The sequence below is a fragment of the Ranitomeya imitator genome, chromosome 2, assembly GCF_032444005.1.
Source record: "Ranitomeya imitator isolate aRanImi1 chromosome 2, aRanImi1.pri, whole genome shotgun sequence".
Classification (NCBI taxonomy): Eukaryota; Metazoa; Chordata; class Amphibia; order Anura; family Dendrobatidae; genus Ranitomeya; species Ranitomeya imitator.
The window spans coordinates 193,137,047-193,154,731 of NC_091283.1; the positions used below are offsets into that span (position 1 = coordinate 193,137,047).

A 17,685-nucleotide genomic window follows, 5' to 3' on the forward strand; every position below is an offset into this window, starting at 1 on the left:
AGACTCCTCACTGTGGTCTTGGCCAAGACAGAGTTAGGCTGTAATTTTTCAGAGTGTAAGAAAAGTTCAGGATCAGGGGGAAGAAATAAAAGTCTTTCATATGGGAGGAAGAATGTAGAATTTTCTGCTAAGATTCATCGCAAAGACTTCTGATTATGCAAAGCTTGTGGAAAGTAAAGCTCCCATATAAAAACTGGTCGTAGAATTCACACTTCTCTTTCCCATTTCCAGGTAGTTCGTGGCAGCAGTACGATGTGAACGCTTCCGAAGCAGAATTCAAAATTGTCGAACTACAACCCGGTGAAAATTATTTTGTTCGTCTGTTGGCATTAAATCATTCTCATTATGAGGAAATTTGGGGAGTGGAAACTCTCACTCTGCCATCAGGTAGGAGCAAATGCAAACTAAGTTCTAATTCAATTACCTATTATCATGAGAAGGCGCAATAGCGACAAGAGCGAGAAAAGTGGAAGGAAAGGGTGTCAGGATGTTTAACCCCTCCAAACCACTGACTAGCAACACGGAAACCAGTTTAGACATGAGGCCCCATTCCCACCTCCAGTATTTGGTCAGTATTTTACATCAGTATTAATAGCCAAAACCAGGATAAATACGGGAGTGGTGATGTTTTTCTATTATACTTTTCCTCTATTTGTTCCACTCCTGGTTTTGGCTACAAATACTGATGTAAAATACTGACCAAATACTGATGGCCTATGATAGTCTTAGGGCGGGTTAGGGAATTGAAGTTGAGATGCTTTATGTTTTATACTATGGCATTATTATGTCATTTATGTTATTTTAAAGATGGAAAATTTGTATTTGGAGTTTATCAATAAAAATGATTTGATTTTTAAAAAAATGAGAAAAGTTAGATTATTATGGCAGCGCAGAGGCCATAATGGAGATAGCGGGTAATGACAGTGTGTGTATGAGCAAAATAACAGAGGGACATAGATAGATAGATAGATAGATAGATAGATAGATAGATAGATAGATAGATAGATAGATAGATACAGTAGATAGATAGATAGATAGATAGATAGATAGATAAATAGATAGATAGATAGATAAATAGATAGATAGATAGATAGATAGATAATAGATAGATAGAGATATAGATAGATAGATAGATAGAGACAGATAGATAGATAATAGATAGATTGATAATAGATAGATAGAGATAGATAGATAGATAGATAGATAGATAGATAGATAGATAATAGATAGATAGATATGGGATAGATAGATAGATAGATAGATAGATAGATATATAGATAAATAGATAGATAGATAGATAAATAGATGATAGATAGATAATAGATAGATAGAGATATAGATAGATAGAGACAGATAGATAGATAATAGATAGATTGATAATAGATAGATAGAGATAGATAGATAGATAGATAGATAGATAGATAGATAGATAGATAGATAGATAGATAGATAGATAGATAATAGATAGATAGATAATGGATAGATAGATAGATAATAGATAGATAGATAATAGATAGATAGATAATAGATAGATAGATAGATAGATAGATAGATAGATAATAGATACTGTAGATAGAGATAGATAGATAGACAGATAGATAGATATGGGATAGATAATAGATAGATGATAGATAAATAATAGATAGATAGATAGATAGATAGATAGATAGAAAGATAGATAATAGATAGATAGATAGGTAATAGATAGATGAGTAAATGATTACTCAGGTCTCTTCTTCCCTTTTCTTTCCAGCTCTTCCTGATGAGAAGGGATTTGCGAGTCAGGGCTGGTTTATCGGGTTGATAAGCGCCATTGTCCTGCTGCTTCTCATCCTGCTTATCCTGTGCTTCATCAAACGTAGCAAAGGTGGAAAATATTCAGGTAAGTTATCAGCCTTCCAGAGTTAAGAAAAAGATTTATAGACAGGGATGTAACAAATTATCTCCTCCCCCAGCTATGGGGGAGCTATGCGGGAAGTAGGAAGATCTATTCCACTAAAATCAAACTCCCTGCAGCTTCTCCTCCGCGGCTCCGTGCTTTGATTCTGTCAATGGAAACGGCCTGTAGGTTTGCAGCTAGGCTTTCCTTCACCTGGGGCAGTTCCTTACCATGGGGTATATTTATATATCTATTCTAAGGTAGAAATACTTGCTGGCACCCTCTGGCGTGCCACAGCCGAAGAAGAAGTCTCCTATTACCAGGGTTCTACGAGTTTACATTAATTGGGGCAATGCTTCAGCTTTGTTAATGGAAATATTCAGCATAATTGAATTTATGATTCTCCTCACCTGGTGGAACTTCACTTACTTAGGGTGTTTTATCGAAATAAGACACCCTACCTCGTTGGCCCGACTTGGCACCCATCACAGAGGGCAGAAAGTACCACCCCTCTCCTTTACGGTGCAGTCACACATAAAATGTTCAAGTGTTCTCCAATTTTCTTTTTTTTATTGGACCGCATTCGTCTCGGACCCATCAAGTCTCACAGATCCATTCACACATTTGTAAATATGATGGATCCTAGAATGAGACCCAATGACAAGGATCAGAATAGGACGTAGCTCAGTGGTGCCCGATAAAGAAATCCCAATGTCTCTCTTGATGCACCAGCGGTAGAGATTGTACAATGTGGCAGGTACCAGATTTTACAAAAGTTTTATGCAAGAGGAGAAGTTTTGAGGGAACTTCCTTGAAGCTTCCAAGTTCTATAACTACTTTCAGGGGGAAGAAACAGGATAACATGTATTTTGGAAAGTTTCTCACCAGGGTTGAAGCTAAAGGTGAAACGAAGGCGACAACCATAGGTTCTCTGACCAGTTCTGGAACTTCTATCGGTTCCATATTCCAACTTTTTATGGCACTTTTCATGTTTAGACTTTTTGACTTTTTGTTTTATTCAGTGAAAGATAAAGAAGACACCCAAGTGGATTCTGAAGCTCGTCCGATGAAAGATGAAACATTTGGAGAGTACAGGTACCAAAAAAAAGACTAGTGATTGTAGTGCAAGCAAGTTAATATAAGGATGACTCTGGCCTATGGTCTTCTCCGGTCATGGACATTCCAGTAGATGCCTTCTACTACAGGGGTGTCAAACTGCATTCCTTGAGGGCTGCAAACAGGTCATGTTTTCAGGATTTCCTTGTACTGCACAGGTGATAATTTAATCACCAACTCATTATTTGTGTAGGTGATTAAATTATCACCTGTGCAGTACACGGAAATCCTGAAAACATGACCTATTTGCAGCCCTCGAGGAATGCAGTTTGACACCCTTGTTCTACTAAGTGTAAAGGGTCTACATGTTCTGTATTATGGTATGCTAAAATCTATTGAGGATTGCATGAGTTTTATTGATATTTTAGATTTATATTTTAGGGTTCTGCACTCTATTAAGCCCAGTATTTTGGCCCTAGGACTTTGGATCTTCATTGATATAATCTTTCTAGGTTGAATTCTTTTTTTATTAATTGATAGGCTTACATAACATTTTTTTCTTATGGGTACATCGATGATTTTCTTTCCTGTATTTTCTGTTTTTATTTCTACAATCTGTATCAATTTATAGCAACTATCCAAATTACAAAGAAAATACTGCATTTTATAAGCCAGAAATTATATTTCCATTTTCACATTTTCTTATAAGGCCAAGACTATAAATGTAATAGAAAACCAGCAGGAATCTTTGTTAAATCTGTAACAGTTATTTATAAACAGCAGTTGGGTTTTGCACAAATATAATTTTATGACACGCGTCAAGAAGGAAAACGACACCAGGTTTTGCTTCTTTGCGTTACACAATGGGGAACAGACTTTTCTGTCATCTGCTGCAAATTATTATGCAAATACTATTTGTGTTTTCAGATTTGGCAATTTTTATGCAACTAAAAGTCAGGAGGGAAACAGAAGAAGATTAATTCAGAATTGTTTCCAGGCAATTCTAAAATCAGCAACAATCAGTTCATCATCCAAATGATAAATTGATGCAAATGAGAATATCACAAGTCCTTCAATCATTAACATCTCAAAACACTATCAACCTGCGGATATCGGGTTAATCTTTAGCTTTCCAAAGCTGCCCGGCCGTTGAACTAAAAATCCGACTGTTAGGAGGAATAAAGTCAATTTCCTTCCGACAGCCTCCGGCTTTCAGTCATAGAGGCGTGGCTTCAGTCACTGCTCAGTGCATCATGAGTGGTGGCTGTAACGACGTCGCAACACTGACTGAAGGCCGGCTCAGCAGTGCATCTGTACGGAGTCGGCTGTCAGTCAGTGCCACGGGCATGGTTACTGCTGCCGCTCACTAGGTACTGAGCAGTGACTGAACCCGTGCCGCCGCGCCTCTATGACTGAAAGCCGGAGGCTGCCGAGAGGAATAAAGTTAATTTCCTCCCACCAGGCGACCGGGCAGCTTTGGAACGCTAATAACCTGCAGAATGACCCCATATCTGCAGATTAATAGCGTTTTGGAATGTGACAGGTTCCCTTTAAGCAAAATTCTTTACAAGTCATTATATTTTCATTGATGGTGTCTCATTATTGCATCCAATATATAACTACATACACGTCTTTTTCCAAGATCTGAATTTTTTCTCGAAGGGCATGTTCACATGCATCTTTTAGATGCCGACATACCCGCTGAGTTTTGCCTGCAAAAGATGCTAAAGGAAAATGGCGGTGTTTTTACTGAAACCTCTTTTTTATGTCTTTTCTGACATCTTTTGTTGAAGTTTTGCCGACAGTTTTTTTTTTTTTTCAAATTACATGTACTAAAAATGAGCGGCTTCCAAGCAGAAGAACGGACCGGACACTTCTTTTAGCCGCCTTGGAAGCCTGAAGAGTTTAAAAGATGATTAAAATTACTGAACATATGAACAGCAAATCGTTTTGACATTGCAGTGAAGTGCCCCACTATCTACGGGGCTGAATATTCACTTAGGCCGAATTCACACAGTGATTCACAGACCGTCCGCGGGTCTCCTAACCTGAACTCAACAGCCTCAAGCATATATGAGGATGTCATTTTTTTCCTTACTAGATGCATGTATTTTCACTTAAAATTTTGACTTGTTTAACATGTGCAGCCTCTGTATATCACTGTACATAGCTGGCTGCACAAAAAATGAGTTAATCAGTGACTCAATCAGCGAGCTCATTCTGACGACAGGATATGCAGCACTTATATCTGATATGCTGAACTTCTAAACTGGTTTCTAACCACATCAAAGTTCCAAAGTTGCAGTCAGCTATGTACCGGGATACATAGAGGCTGTAGAAGCAAAATGATAACACATTTTTTTATTAAACCTTATTGCAAAATTTTTTTTTAACCTTAAAAAGGCATGCATTGAGGTGAAAAATGGTGTCTATATGCTTTTACATTTACACTGGTCTCTTGTTCATGGACAGTGCTGGTATTGCTGGTTCACTTGAATAGCACGTGGCTGCAATACCAGGTGCAACCCATAGATAAGAGAGGTGCTGTTTTATTAAAAAAAAAGTAGACTCTTCTTTCTAATCTTATTAAACCTCAACAGAACAAACATGATTAATAATCCTTCTTGAAGGAATTTTTTTTAGAAAAAACGGTGCAGTAGATCACAGCACAGGCCACATTGAGGTGTTAAATTAATTTCCAGATATTAGATGAGTCGATTTTAATTATGTAGCAGAGTTCAGTTTATTAATTGGTCATAGCTTCTCGTCTTACGTGTGGTCTCCTGCTGCATTCTCATTTATCATGTTTGACAAATTCAGCTCTGTTTCATCTTTATATATTCATCTCAACACCTGCTTATATTCTCCAGCACATCAATGATGGTATAAATGCTACAAAAACCAAACCATTACAGATTAACACTAATACCCACCCTGCAGAGAGGCTAAAACAATGATGCCGCCAAGTGTAAGCACTGGATACATCGATGACATCTGCACATATTCAGTACCAATGGATAAGCCATAAATATAAAAAATTAATGCCTCTCCCCACTACGGTTATTGCACCATTTTCGAATGGAAGACATACCCCTTTAAAAGATTTTTTTGGTGAATAAAGTTTTTCTTTTTTGAAGGGCTTGGACTGGTTAAAAACAAATAGTGTAAAACTTCGTCAATCCCAGCAGCGCCAGTTCTGATGCTTACTTGCTCAATGTCATTTATACTTCCTGTTCCCACCTGTACACAGCATAAAGACCAGTTTATCCAGTCACTGACCACATTAGAGACAGATGTAAGCCAGCCATTGGTTGAGTGTTAATTTCTGGCCAATTCTGGTGTGTCAAGATGGAACCAGAAAGTAAAGTCCAAAAGGGGCTACCGTAAACAAGTATCATAAAGAAAGCTACAAGGTATTGATGAAGATGAATATTATTTTTTTTTATTCTTTTAATCAATCTGAGACCTTTAAAAAATGCTTCTAATTCCCTGGACACTCCCTTTAAGGAGGACCTGTCACATATTATAAATATGTGATTTTTTATATGGTGTAAATGCTGCTGTTCTCCTGAATCCGGTGCGGTTTTTCTTTTCTTCCTCCGCCTCTCCATTCCTGAGATATGACCCCTTCTTCCCTGTATGCTACTCTATCAAACTGGGTGTGGTCACCAACTCCTCTCTCCATGAGCGGCGCCACACCCAGTTGGGTAAAAAGACAACATTGTATACCAGGATTTGAGGGCCATATCTTCGGAAAAGAGAGGCGCAGGAACAAAAGTAAAACATCGCCGAATTCAGGAGAACAGCGGCATTTACACCAGGAAAAGCATATATTTATGGAAAGTTACAGGTAATCTTTAAATGGAAAATTTCATCAGATTTTTGCTGCAGCATCTGAGAACAGGGTGATGTACGGGGCAGAGATTCCAGCAACATGTCACTTACTGGGCTGCAATTTTGAAAAATCAGAGTAATATTTCAATGTTTTATGGTTTGGAAACACTTGAGAGACAGATTCCAATACATTATTCGATATTTAGAACCGACTGCCGGGCGTCTGCCCACATACACTGTTTGCACATGTGTGATTGGCATGCCTGACCTTATGCATTCGTTCTCCACTCTCTTGTCCATGCTGCCATCAGATCTCTGGAGAGGTAAGCTGCTCTCACACGGTAAAGTTCCTTCTTACAGATGGGGGATGCGCTTTCTTGCACATTGGGTGTTCATTGAATCAAGTTTATTTTCACCCTTTTGTGCCTCCTTCTTTAAAATCAATTTTTCCTTGACTACATCATTTGGTTATACAATTATGCCTCCAGCCTTGGCTAAATTCGATTTTCAGAAGGGTCTACCAGCAGCTGGCTGGCTAGTAACTGTCTGGTAAGACTATGATGGCTGGATGTAAGAAAGTCAATCATTCTTAAAGCTAACTGGCCAACTAAATTAAAGGCAATCTGTCTATATTGGCAGGATACAATCCATGTAGCGTAGCATTCACATATATTGCTCATCCTTTTTAGAAGTCAGCCTGGAGTTTCTTAGGTACAGTTGTCCATACTTTTTCTTTTCGAACCTCTCGACAGATCATTGATAGATGTATGGCATTCGCCAACATTGCCACCCAAGTTTTATCCTTCAGAACGAATAGTGAGGCCCTGAACCTACTTTCTGCTGCTTCTTTGGGCAGTAGAGATTGGAGATGTGATTGCTGACATATTCCAGTAGACATAAGAAGTTCGTCAGGTACTGGGTCATCATTGATAGCCAAACGTCTGGTGGACCGCCATATGTCTGGTCCTATGTTATCACAGAAAGCCACATTAAGACACAGTTTAGTGATATTTCATGGATTCACAACCATATTAGTGTCCAGTATTGTACACAAATGTCTACTATACCATCCATAGGGCCACTGGCCATACTGTTCTTTTGGGTTAATCTAATTTAGTACATTGGCTTATTGATCTTTTTTTACCCCCATATTCTTGAGGAATCCATGAGTAAAAGAAAAAAATGGTAGCACCAGCATGTTCAGCTAGGAAAGTTGGGAATACCTAATGACGGACAGGGTCCATAATGAATGCCAATGGAAAGAAAGTCATGCAGCCCCCATAAGAAACTCTATCCTTTGAACTCATTATTTTTTATCTGCCCGAGCCTTGCCAAATTACAGGGGAAATTATATGTGAATGCTATGAATATCTTATCCATAAAAACTAGCGTGGTCAAAGAGTTGGGCAGAAGTCCATAGAAGCCAATCAGCCTGGCAATATCTGGTGACCATGGACCCCTGGCCTGCTATGTGCTCACACGAGTTTTCTATCCGAAATCGTCACTTGCAATCCTCTGATCGATCCTAAGCAATGACAAGACGCTGCTAGTGTGGCGGTGTCACCTGCACATCCCTAGCACGATGGGAACTTGCCATATACTTCAGTATAGAGAGCAGCGTGCCATATGTAGACATGGCTTATCTCTGTGTATCACTTCATTGCAGTTCATAGACTGTTATAGGGGATATCAATGTGAACCGCGGAGCTGAAATCTCCAAAAATGCATCTAGTTCGATTTTTCTTGCTACATTAAAAGTCGCCATTTGCAAATACGGATCTATAGTATACATGTGCATGTTCTAGGCGTGTGTGATGTGGGTCATAGTAATGTCCGGTCTTCTAGGTCTATCTACATGTTCTGTGCATGCCTGTGAAAATTCTGACTTTGCATTTGTAGTGCTTCACGACAGCAAGGCGTCACCCACCAAATTATGGGATTACCAAGTCCGTGTTACAACCCTATTAATTCCCTAGGGAATAATAGGCAGGTTTTTTTTGGGAAACACTTTTTTTCTAGGGAAACGTGATATTCCCATGATGTTAGCAGAGCTCACTGGACCTGGCAGGGTGTCACTTTGGAGCACTCATTTTGAGACCACCATGAGAAATCCTACACCTATAGCATATACAGGGAAAGGTCATACGCAAAAATTCCTAATAAGTTCACATTGGCTGAATCATGCAATTAATGTCGGAGAGTGGCTATAATGGGGCAAGGCAAACATTCCCAGCACTTCTGCTTATACAGGTAGTGTCTCCTATAATAGTAGTATAATAGTAGGGAATCGATAACGGGTTTATCTCGTAAAGTCAGCACCTTTTGCAAATGAAATAATTCAGCTATAAGTCATTTTCCACCTCTCTGCTGTGACTTATATCAGGGCTCCATAAGACCGAATCCCCTTTATGGCGGCTATATGGCCTAATAGGACAGATAGGACGTAGGTGTCTCACAGGGGGGCTGCAGTAACGTACAACAGGCTCCAACAGTAGGCTTGTCACCAAGGGTACTGCATCCCCAAGATCTTCGGTAATTACTGGGATTTCTACTTTCTATACCGGCTGCCCATTCTGGTTATTAAAGGGGTGTCCCAAGTTATGAATTCCCTACTACTATATAACTGGGCTTTTATCTGAACTATGGGGCTGGATAATACAGTGTATTTTAGGGATACATTCTCACTTATGAGCTTGACCACAATCCATTTGTAAACTGGAAGTCATTGTTACAACAGCATAAACAGGCCTCCATAAAATAGCCACCAACGCCTAGTGGTCTCCTTGTTCCATACAGGACTCCCAAATTCCTATAAGACAGATTTCTGTGTAAGATCATAAACCATATCCTACAAAGAACACTCACTGGTAACCAGCTCGTTTCTTCATCCAGCCTCATCAGATGGACCTTGCATGCTCACGTTTTATATTTTTCGAAAAGTCTAATGTCTGTGATTGTGATTGTCTCGTGACTGTCATTCTGTCATTTGTCTCCTCCAACAGCAGTACCTTCTTTAGAAATAGGTAAAACACGTGCACCAGTAACACTATTCTGCACCCTCTGCATGTGCCCAAATGCCAGATCCTGCTTCTCCCACTCCTACTTGGTCATTTGGATAGAGATTTATTGAGGCGCTAAGCAAATGATGGGGTTCTTCACGTAGGAGTGTAGAAATCTGCTCAAATTGACTGAAATAGAGTCAAGGGAAATAGGGCACAGTTCCAATCATACATCCATGTCTTCACTTGGTTGACCTTTCATCTCCATTATGTTATCCCAATGCTATTCTATGTGAAGCTAAAATTGAGCATTACATAGGACATATATCGATGTCGTATGACTGAGGCATTCTCCTGAAGAAGCATTGCCTAGAGGGCTGTGCAGATACGTGATATGGAAGATTCCTCAGAACCTATGACTCCATGATACTTAATTGTGTTGGTGGTCAACGACTTTTCCATGGTCTGAAAAATAAGTTCGAAAGTTAGAAGAGTCACTGTCTCCATACAGACCTAAAAATATAGGATGTAACCTTGAACATTATAATTTGGAACATATATGGTCTGAGATGTTCCAACAACCTTCCTCGATGACTGTCCATCAAAGCAAAACTCCACCCTACCCCTAAAAAGTATAATCACTTTCTCTGCCCATCTCTGTTCCTTTCCTCAAATTCTGACATTCTAGATCTTTTCAATCCTACTTGGCATGGGGAAAGTCTTTCGTGTGTCCATCACCCAGAAAACGAAAAGCAGTGGCTCTCCCCATGCCACTCCACCAGCTACGTTGGATTGAAGAGGACTTTAAGTGGAGGAGGGGAACTGAGGTCAACAAGGAAAGTGACTGCACATTCAAAATGTATAGTCATCTTTTTAGGTATAAGCTGAAGGGTTGTTTTAAGTGAACTACTTTCTCATGAATTTTTAATGCTTCATAGAATAATATTGAACACCTTGTCACCATTTGATAATTGATATGTCTCCATGCATGGTTCAATATTCTAGACTATTACTTACACTATCCACTATGTCTCTGCATACATTTATAAGCCATTCATTATGACCCATGGGATGCTTACATCCTTCTGCATCTTATACATAGTAGATTTCTCCTTTCTTGTGTTTTTTTTTTGTTATTTGGACCCTCATGCACTAAGCATTGAGTGTTGTCCAGAATTTTGGCAATGTCCTCACCTCCCATAACTCATCGAATTTGAATGTTCGATTATGAAATGCATGATGAAGCTTATCTGACGGTGATCACTTTGGCACGGTGCCTCTCTCATTGATGCTTGGGAAGTCATACATTCCTTGTGTTGAATAGTGTCCTTTTGTCCCACTTTTCAAGAATGAGGCCATACACTTTAAATAGCTGTCTTGGCCAATAGCTTTCTCTCCCAAAACCCTCATACGCAAGAACACTTGGTTATGCAGAAGGATTGGAAGTTCAAAGAGGCTAACTTTTGTGATGTTGGGTTAAAAGTGCCTGACCTTCATGATTTTGGAAGAGAGTTGGGAGGCCCCAATTATAGTGCATGGTTGGCCAGTCCCTCCAGATTTGTCCAACATTAATCTGATGTCCCTACGGGCTTAGATGCATTAAATGCAACTGCTACTGGACCCCTGGATAGAGAGAGCCCAGCTGTAACCCTTATTTCAAAAGGTGATAAGACCTGGTGGTAAGACCTTTCCATATTCAATATTATGATGGTGTGAGCAATGAATCTCACAATCAGGGAAAGGAGATAGGATGATCATGGGCAGATACCATGTATTCTACACTAAGCAGATAGGGATGCAATGGTGTTTGCCAGTCTTAAAAGAGCTTAAAGGGGGTTATTCAGAATTGAACAAACATGGCTATTTCTTTCTTAATCAATGGTACACCTTTCTCCAATTTGTGTATAGCTCATCCCTATTCACATCAAAGGCCATTCCATTCACAATGGGTAGAATTTGTTTTTGAAAGAAAGCAACCATTTTTTTTCTAATTCTGGATGACTGTGTTAACATATATGAGCAAGATTTGTGCCAATTTCAAAGAACTATGTCCAGCAGTAGACTTGTCAGCGTCAGGTTAGCCTTTCATATCACAGGAACAGTAATGGTTTATGGGGTGAGAGACGTGCCCATCACTGTCCAAACCTTTTTTTTTTTTTTTTTACTTTTTTTCTGAAATATTTCTCTTAGATTTCATGTCTTGCCTGAATTCTGCATTCCTTTCCTTATTTTGCAATCCTCCCATGCAATCATATATATCAAACTTTCTATCGATCTTCCTTCTGTGCCTTCCATCAGACTTCTTTTTATACCATCTGGCCACATTGCTTAGTTACCCAAAAAGAAAAACTTACACTTTTCTACTGTTCCCAATGGGTAAGATGGGAGGTTCTGAATCAGAACAACATTCATTTCATGCAACTGCATACAGTTACCCACAGAATGAAGGCTGAAAGATAGAAGGGTGTGTTTAGAAAATTTGCAGTTGGGCGTCCCTAAAGTTAAAGTTATATATACTTCTAAATGTAAAATAAATTATGTGGCAGTGCTAACCAAATTTGCTTTTCATTTTTATCCAGTGATAATGACGAGAAACCATTCAATAGCAGCCAACCTTCCCTCAATGGTGACGTCAAGCCCCTAGGAAGTGATGACAGCTTGGCTGACTATGGCGGAAGTGTGGATGTCCAGTTCAATGAGGATGGCTCCTTCATTGGTCAATACAGTGGCAAAAAAGAAAAGGAGGCTCCTGGGGGTAATGACAGCTCTGGTGCAACCTCTCCGGTTGTCCCTAATATTGCTATAGAGTAAAAAAGAAAAAGAAAAAACACATTTTTGATGGAGGATGGTTTTAGGGGAAATAATCAAGAAAGAACACTTAGGGGGGGGGCAATGGAAAGAACTGGATGGATCTGGAGAATTTATTTTCTGCTTGCAAATCTAATAACCATTTTGGTGCTAGAGTAGCAAGTCGTATATTATGTGGTGAGTCTCTCTTGCACCAAATGGATCGAACTGCTGTACTATTTTTGGGCTGCAACTCCATGACTTGTACTAAGCAAATGTATAGGTGCCAACAGATTCTGCAAAGGATGGGTACCAGTGTTCTCATTTTATTTAATAAAAATGAACAAAAAGTGGTGAAAAAAACCAACAACAAAGGATAAAAGGAGAAGAACACTCATCGATAAATGTGAAAAAAAAAAAAAAAAAAATGAAAAACCAAAGGAAGAAAAAAGTAAAAAAAAAAAAAAAAAGCATTTCTCGTTCACGCCAAGTTTCGCATTCACACGAAAACTGTGTTACTTTTCTATGGTGTCTTTTCTTTGTAATGGTCTCTTTCAGTGTGTTTAAAATTCACAAAGGACCCAGAAGCTCTGTGGGTCTCATTATCTGAGCGCAGCTTGCCAAAAAAAACAAAATAGAGATAAAAAAAAAATACATGAAATCTGAACAATGTATGCATATGTGTGCTTTTCCCAACATGGCAAAATCTTCTGTACGTCTCGTCATCATCATATACCTTCAGCACTCCCATCTGTCAATCAATGAGCCAGATTTCGGGGCGATCATCTTAGCTCCTTCCCTTGTTGTAATCACAGTGAGTTCCCCTTGAAGTAGAAAGAAGTAATGAAAAAGTATTATTTTTTTATGCTGTTTAGTTCACGGCCTCTTATCTGGAAGAGAGGAGGCAATTACTTGTTAGACATTTGCGCGAAACGCGTGTCTGACATTCTCATGGCCTCTCTTTTGGCAATAGCTAATGTATCATATCACAATTTTCCAGTGGATTGTTGGATTGCCATGGTAAGTACCGTAGCTTTTTTTTTTTGTTTATACAAGATAGGTTTATTCACTGCAGTGGGGCATATAGTAAGACCATGAAGTAGCCAATGGCAATCATGCAGGTACCCTCCATTCATGCAACTTGGGGGTCTATTGGCTAATATTTGACTATTGGTTACGGTGCATATGTACTTTATGCTCCAGGCTATTACATACGCTTTATTCAGCAACCTCCATGCACTCAGTTCTGCATGGTGTGCATCTCAGGAGCAATGAAGGCAAAAAACCGATTAGACCCCTCTTTTACTGGTTGTGGGGCCTTGAAATTAAGGGGTCTGCCATTGATTACAGGGTTTATTGCATGCTCAGTGCAGAACTGGTCAGCAAATGATAAGCAGTCAGGCTAGCCTTTCACAAGGTTCTTCGTTTCTTTAGGATGTCAGGACCAAAGGAGAACAAATTTCCTTGTATCCCAGTGTCTTTCTCAGGGGGCAGGTGCAGCATTATGGCTATTGTGCTTACTTGGGGGGATCCATGCCAACCACCTTATCTCCTTGTGCCTCAGTGTCCGCCCTGTGACTATTATTATCCATCGCCCCCATGTTTTTGCAGGAACATGCAGCAGTGTTTCCACCCCGGAGGTGGCTGCCTGGAAACCTCAGCAGAATATTTTCAGACAGAATCATTGTGTATATATAAAGGGTATCATTTGTTTCGGCTGAGTAACCACCACCACCACCACCACCCCTGTCTGTTATCACATCTCACTGTAGATGTTAAATTTGTTTGATTTTTATTTTTTTGGAGTATTGATCAGGAGAGCGAGGATATGTGAAGGAGAAGAATATACTAACCTACAGTGCCAGGAAAAATATGGTCATTTATGTTTCATTATGGGAGAGGCTGCGTCTTGGAGTTGTCCTATGTTCACGTCAAACAGTCATGAGTTCAATGATGGACCTAAATCAAAATTTACATTGGTTTCTAGCTGCATATGATCTACTCATCACAACTGCCTTGTCAGACACTGTGGCTAACATGTTGATGCCTATCCTATGCCTATCCTATCCTATGTCCTTGTAGGTCCAGGATCTTTGACCATAATGGTCCCTAAAGATTAGGCAGAAGTCAACCCAACTTGGAGCTGACTTTGGAGTCAATTATTTGTCATTAGGGTCTATTTCTTATACGTTAGGGCACAAAAATAAATGGGTACTCTTTAATTCTTAGCAAATGGATAAACTATTGCTGGAAATATTTTCTAAGACATCTAAACTAGCTCAATGGCTTACTAGTGGCCATACAGCTTGGTCAGTAGAAGCTAGATAGAGAAGGCTTTCATCAAGAATCATTGGAGGGTCTTGTATGTCCAGGATCTTTGACCATAATGGTCCCCAAAGATTAGGCAGAAGTCAACCCAATTTAGATGTTCTTGTAGGTCCAGAACCTTTGAACACTGTAATCCCCAAAGGTCAAGTAGTAGACAATCCTATTCGGAGGTGACTTTTGGAGCCACTCTCTTGCCATTAGGGTCAATGTCTTATTGGTGGGCTCACAAATACAGTAACCCATTAGTGCTTACTGTTATGTCTTGTGTGTCCAATGATAATGCTTACTATTATAAGTGGACATAAAGATGGAAGCTAGGCCCTCAAGATCGTTTTCTCTGGTAACTCCTACAACAATGGATTCCATGGTTTAAAATCTGCATGGTCCATGGATCACATCGTAAATATTTATGAAATAGCAAAAAGATTTGCCATAAATGTCTGATAGATGGGAACCCATTACTATATTTTAGAACAGGACCCTACCATGTGCTGCCATTCTCTAAAGAAGTCTTAAAAATATCTGACATGTCTGCCATATTTTTAATGATGATTTATATGTAAGGAATGGGATTACCCATTTAATACCCATTTAGATGGAAAGACACATACATGTGGCCAACTGTCTCTTTTTACTCCATTTTAGGTGGGGGCCCTTGAGTTGGAACCTGCACCTACCACAACATTTCGGCATAGTCTATGGATATGCTATAAACGTCGGTGACCTCCCATAATGATAACAAATGACTGATTAAATCATGAATTTTCTCCATCGTTCACCATCTCAACACATGCGACTGTTTACTTGATTATTTTTTACCTTTGCATAAGCCACCATTATATCAATTTGCCAATGTTCTTTGTAGCACTGTACACATTTATTTCCTTGCAATTATATATAATGCCATTACTACAAATAGAGGAATTTGGAGGTATATCTGATGAAAAGGTGAAAAAAACCTCATTAGAGGTCATGTTCAAGTAAAGAATAATGTTTGTATAGGCTTAAGCTGAAAACTATGGTAATGAAGTACAAGAGGGTTGTAGACCGTCCATCCAAGCTTATACCACAACTGCCATTTCTTACATGTTATACATGGTGGTACTATTGTTCCTTTGTAGTCTCCATTAGTCGGCCAATGGTTACCCAACAACGGATGCCAAAAGGCTGTTGGCTGATGATGCCATCTTGGACCACAGATTGTGCAAGGTCTCTGTAACCCATGCACTGTAGAAGCTGAACGGCATGACTGCCACTTCATATCCACCTCTTTGGTTATTAACTCAGCTTAGAAGTAACAGCAACCCCGCGGAGTGATGTTTTTTCCTGGCATTGTCCTTTATTGACAGTGCACATGAATGCTCACACTTGGTGTTTATCCTCCAACTCCAAATGAAGAGAATTAACACTTTTGCGGTCTGGGGTGGAGGCTGCAGGCACCCCTGGAAGTGAAGGGGTTAAAGGGAAATGAAGAAGCACCGGGTAGGGGGAGCAGGTGCGCGATGTAACTTTTTGAATGTAAATAGTGTTTCTGAAGTTTGTATCTGCCGGTAGTGTATAGGCCTCTGTAAGTCCCTGTCTATAGCTTGGTATTGTTAAAGAAGAATACAAACTATATCATGATACAAATGTGTTGCGTGTTTTATTCCGATTCTTGTGTCAAGTTATTACATTGACCCAAAACTGTATGTAAGTTTTCCTTTGCCTTAGGACAGTGGTCCCCAACCTTTATGACCTTGAGAGCCACATTCAGCTTGGAGAGAGGGTCGCGAGCCACATTCAGTACTGAGAGAGGGTCGCGAGCCACATCCAGCTCCCACCCCCTTCAAAAGTAGTGTCAACCAAAGCCCCCATTACAGATATAATGGTAACCAAAGCTTTTCCACAGAAATCACTCCAGAGCAGTAAACTGAGATCCAGGGGTTCCCACAATACCCCCATTCAGTATTCTCCCAACACACTGTCACATCCAGCTTTGAGAACCTCCTCTAACAGGTAGTACAAACCTCCAGCATATCATACCTAAAACATCTCTAAACCCCTAAGACCAGTAAATGTGCATCCATATCTGCAATTCTGTGCAGGGCTACTCACAAAATTCACCATTTTGAGATGCGGTCTTCATACCGGTTTGCTAGACTTGGACCTAATGCATCAAGCCTGCAGTCGCGAGCCGCAATTCATGGGGCCGCGAGCCACATGTGGCTCCTGAGCTACAGATTGGGGAGCCCTGCCTTAGGATATAAGATTCAAAGTACAGCCCTCACCCTGTGTCTAATTATCCTCCCCCAGACAAAGTGGCTAAGAGCTCAAATGTCTCATTACCCCTCTTTATTGACTCAAACATTAACAATGTGTCAAATACTAGGCACATTTCCACCTCATTTACATCTAATTTCCTACTTCCTATACAGAGACAAAGCCCTGCCTCCACTTCCGGTAAAGAGATAAAGACCCACCCTACTTCCTGTAGAGTCAAAGCTCCGCCTCCACTTCCTGTAAAGAGATAAAGACCCACCCCACTTCCTGTAGAGACAAAGCTCTGCCCCCACTTCCGGTAAAGAGATAAAGACCCACCCTAATTCCTGCAGAGACAAAGCTCTGCCCCCACTTCCGGTAAAAAGATAAAGACCCACCCTACTTCCTGTAGAGACAAAGCTCTGCCCCCACTCCCGGTAAAGAGATAAAGACCCACCCTACTTCCTGCAGAGACAAAGCTCTGCCCCCACTTCCGGTAAAAAGATAAAGACACACCCTACTTCCTGCAGAGACAAAGCTCTGCCCCCACTTCCGGTAAAGAGA

The 17,685-nt window shown here is 40.0% G+C and overlaps 1 protein-coding gene across 3 annotated transcripts in view; it reads left to right on the forward strand.

Moving 5' to 3' along the window:
- L1CAM (L1 cell adhesion molecule) overlaps positions 1 to 16,512 on the forward strand; it is a 239,759-nt gene extending 223,247 nt beyond the window's left edge. The window contains exons 25-30 of one of the 3 annotated variants that reach the window (XM_069748431.1): positions 232 to 387; positions 1,754 to 1,882; positions 2,902 to 2,974; positions 7,081 to 7,092; positions 12,348 to 12,523; positions 15,529 to 15,752. In XM_069748431.1, the coding sequence (XP_069604532.1) occupies positions 232 to 387; positions 1,754 to 1,882; positions 2,902 to 2,974; positions 7,081 to 7,092; positions 12,348 to 12,523; positions 15,529 to 15,542 (560 nt within the window). In that variant the 3' untranslated portion in view covers positions 15,543 to 15,752. Of the gene's footprint in view, positions 1 to 231; positions 388 to 1,753; positions 1,883 to 2,901; positions 2,975 to 7,080; positions 7,093 to 12,347 lie in introns of all 3 variants that reach the window. The other 2 variants (XM_069748432.1, XM_069748430.1) reach the window with 2 other exon arrangements.
- Positions 16,513 to 17,685: the final 1,173 nt, after the last annotated feature.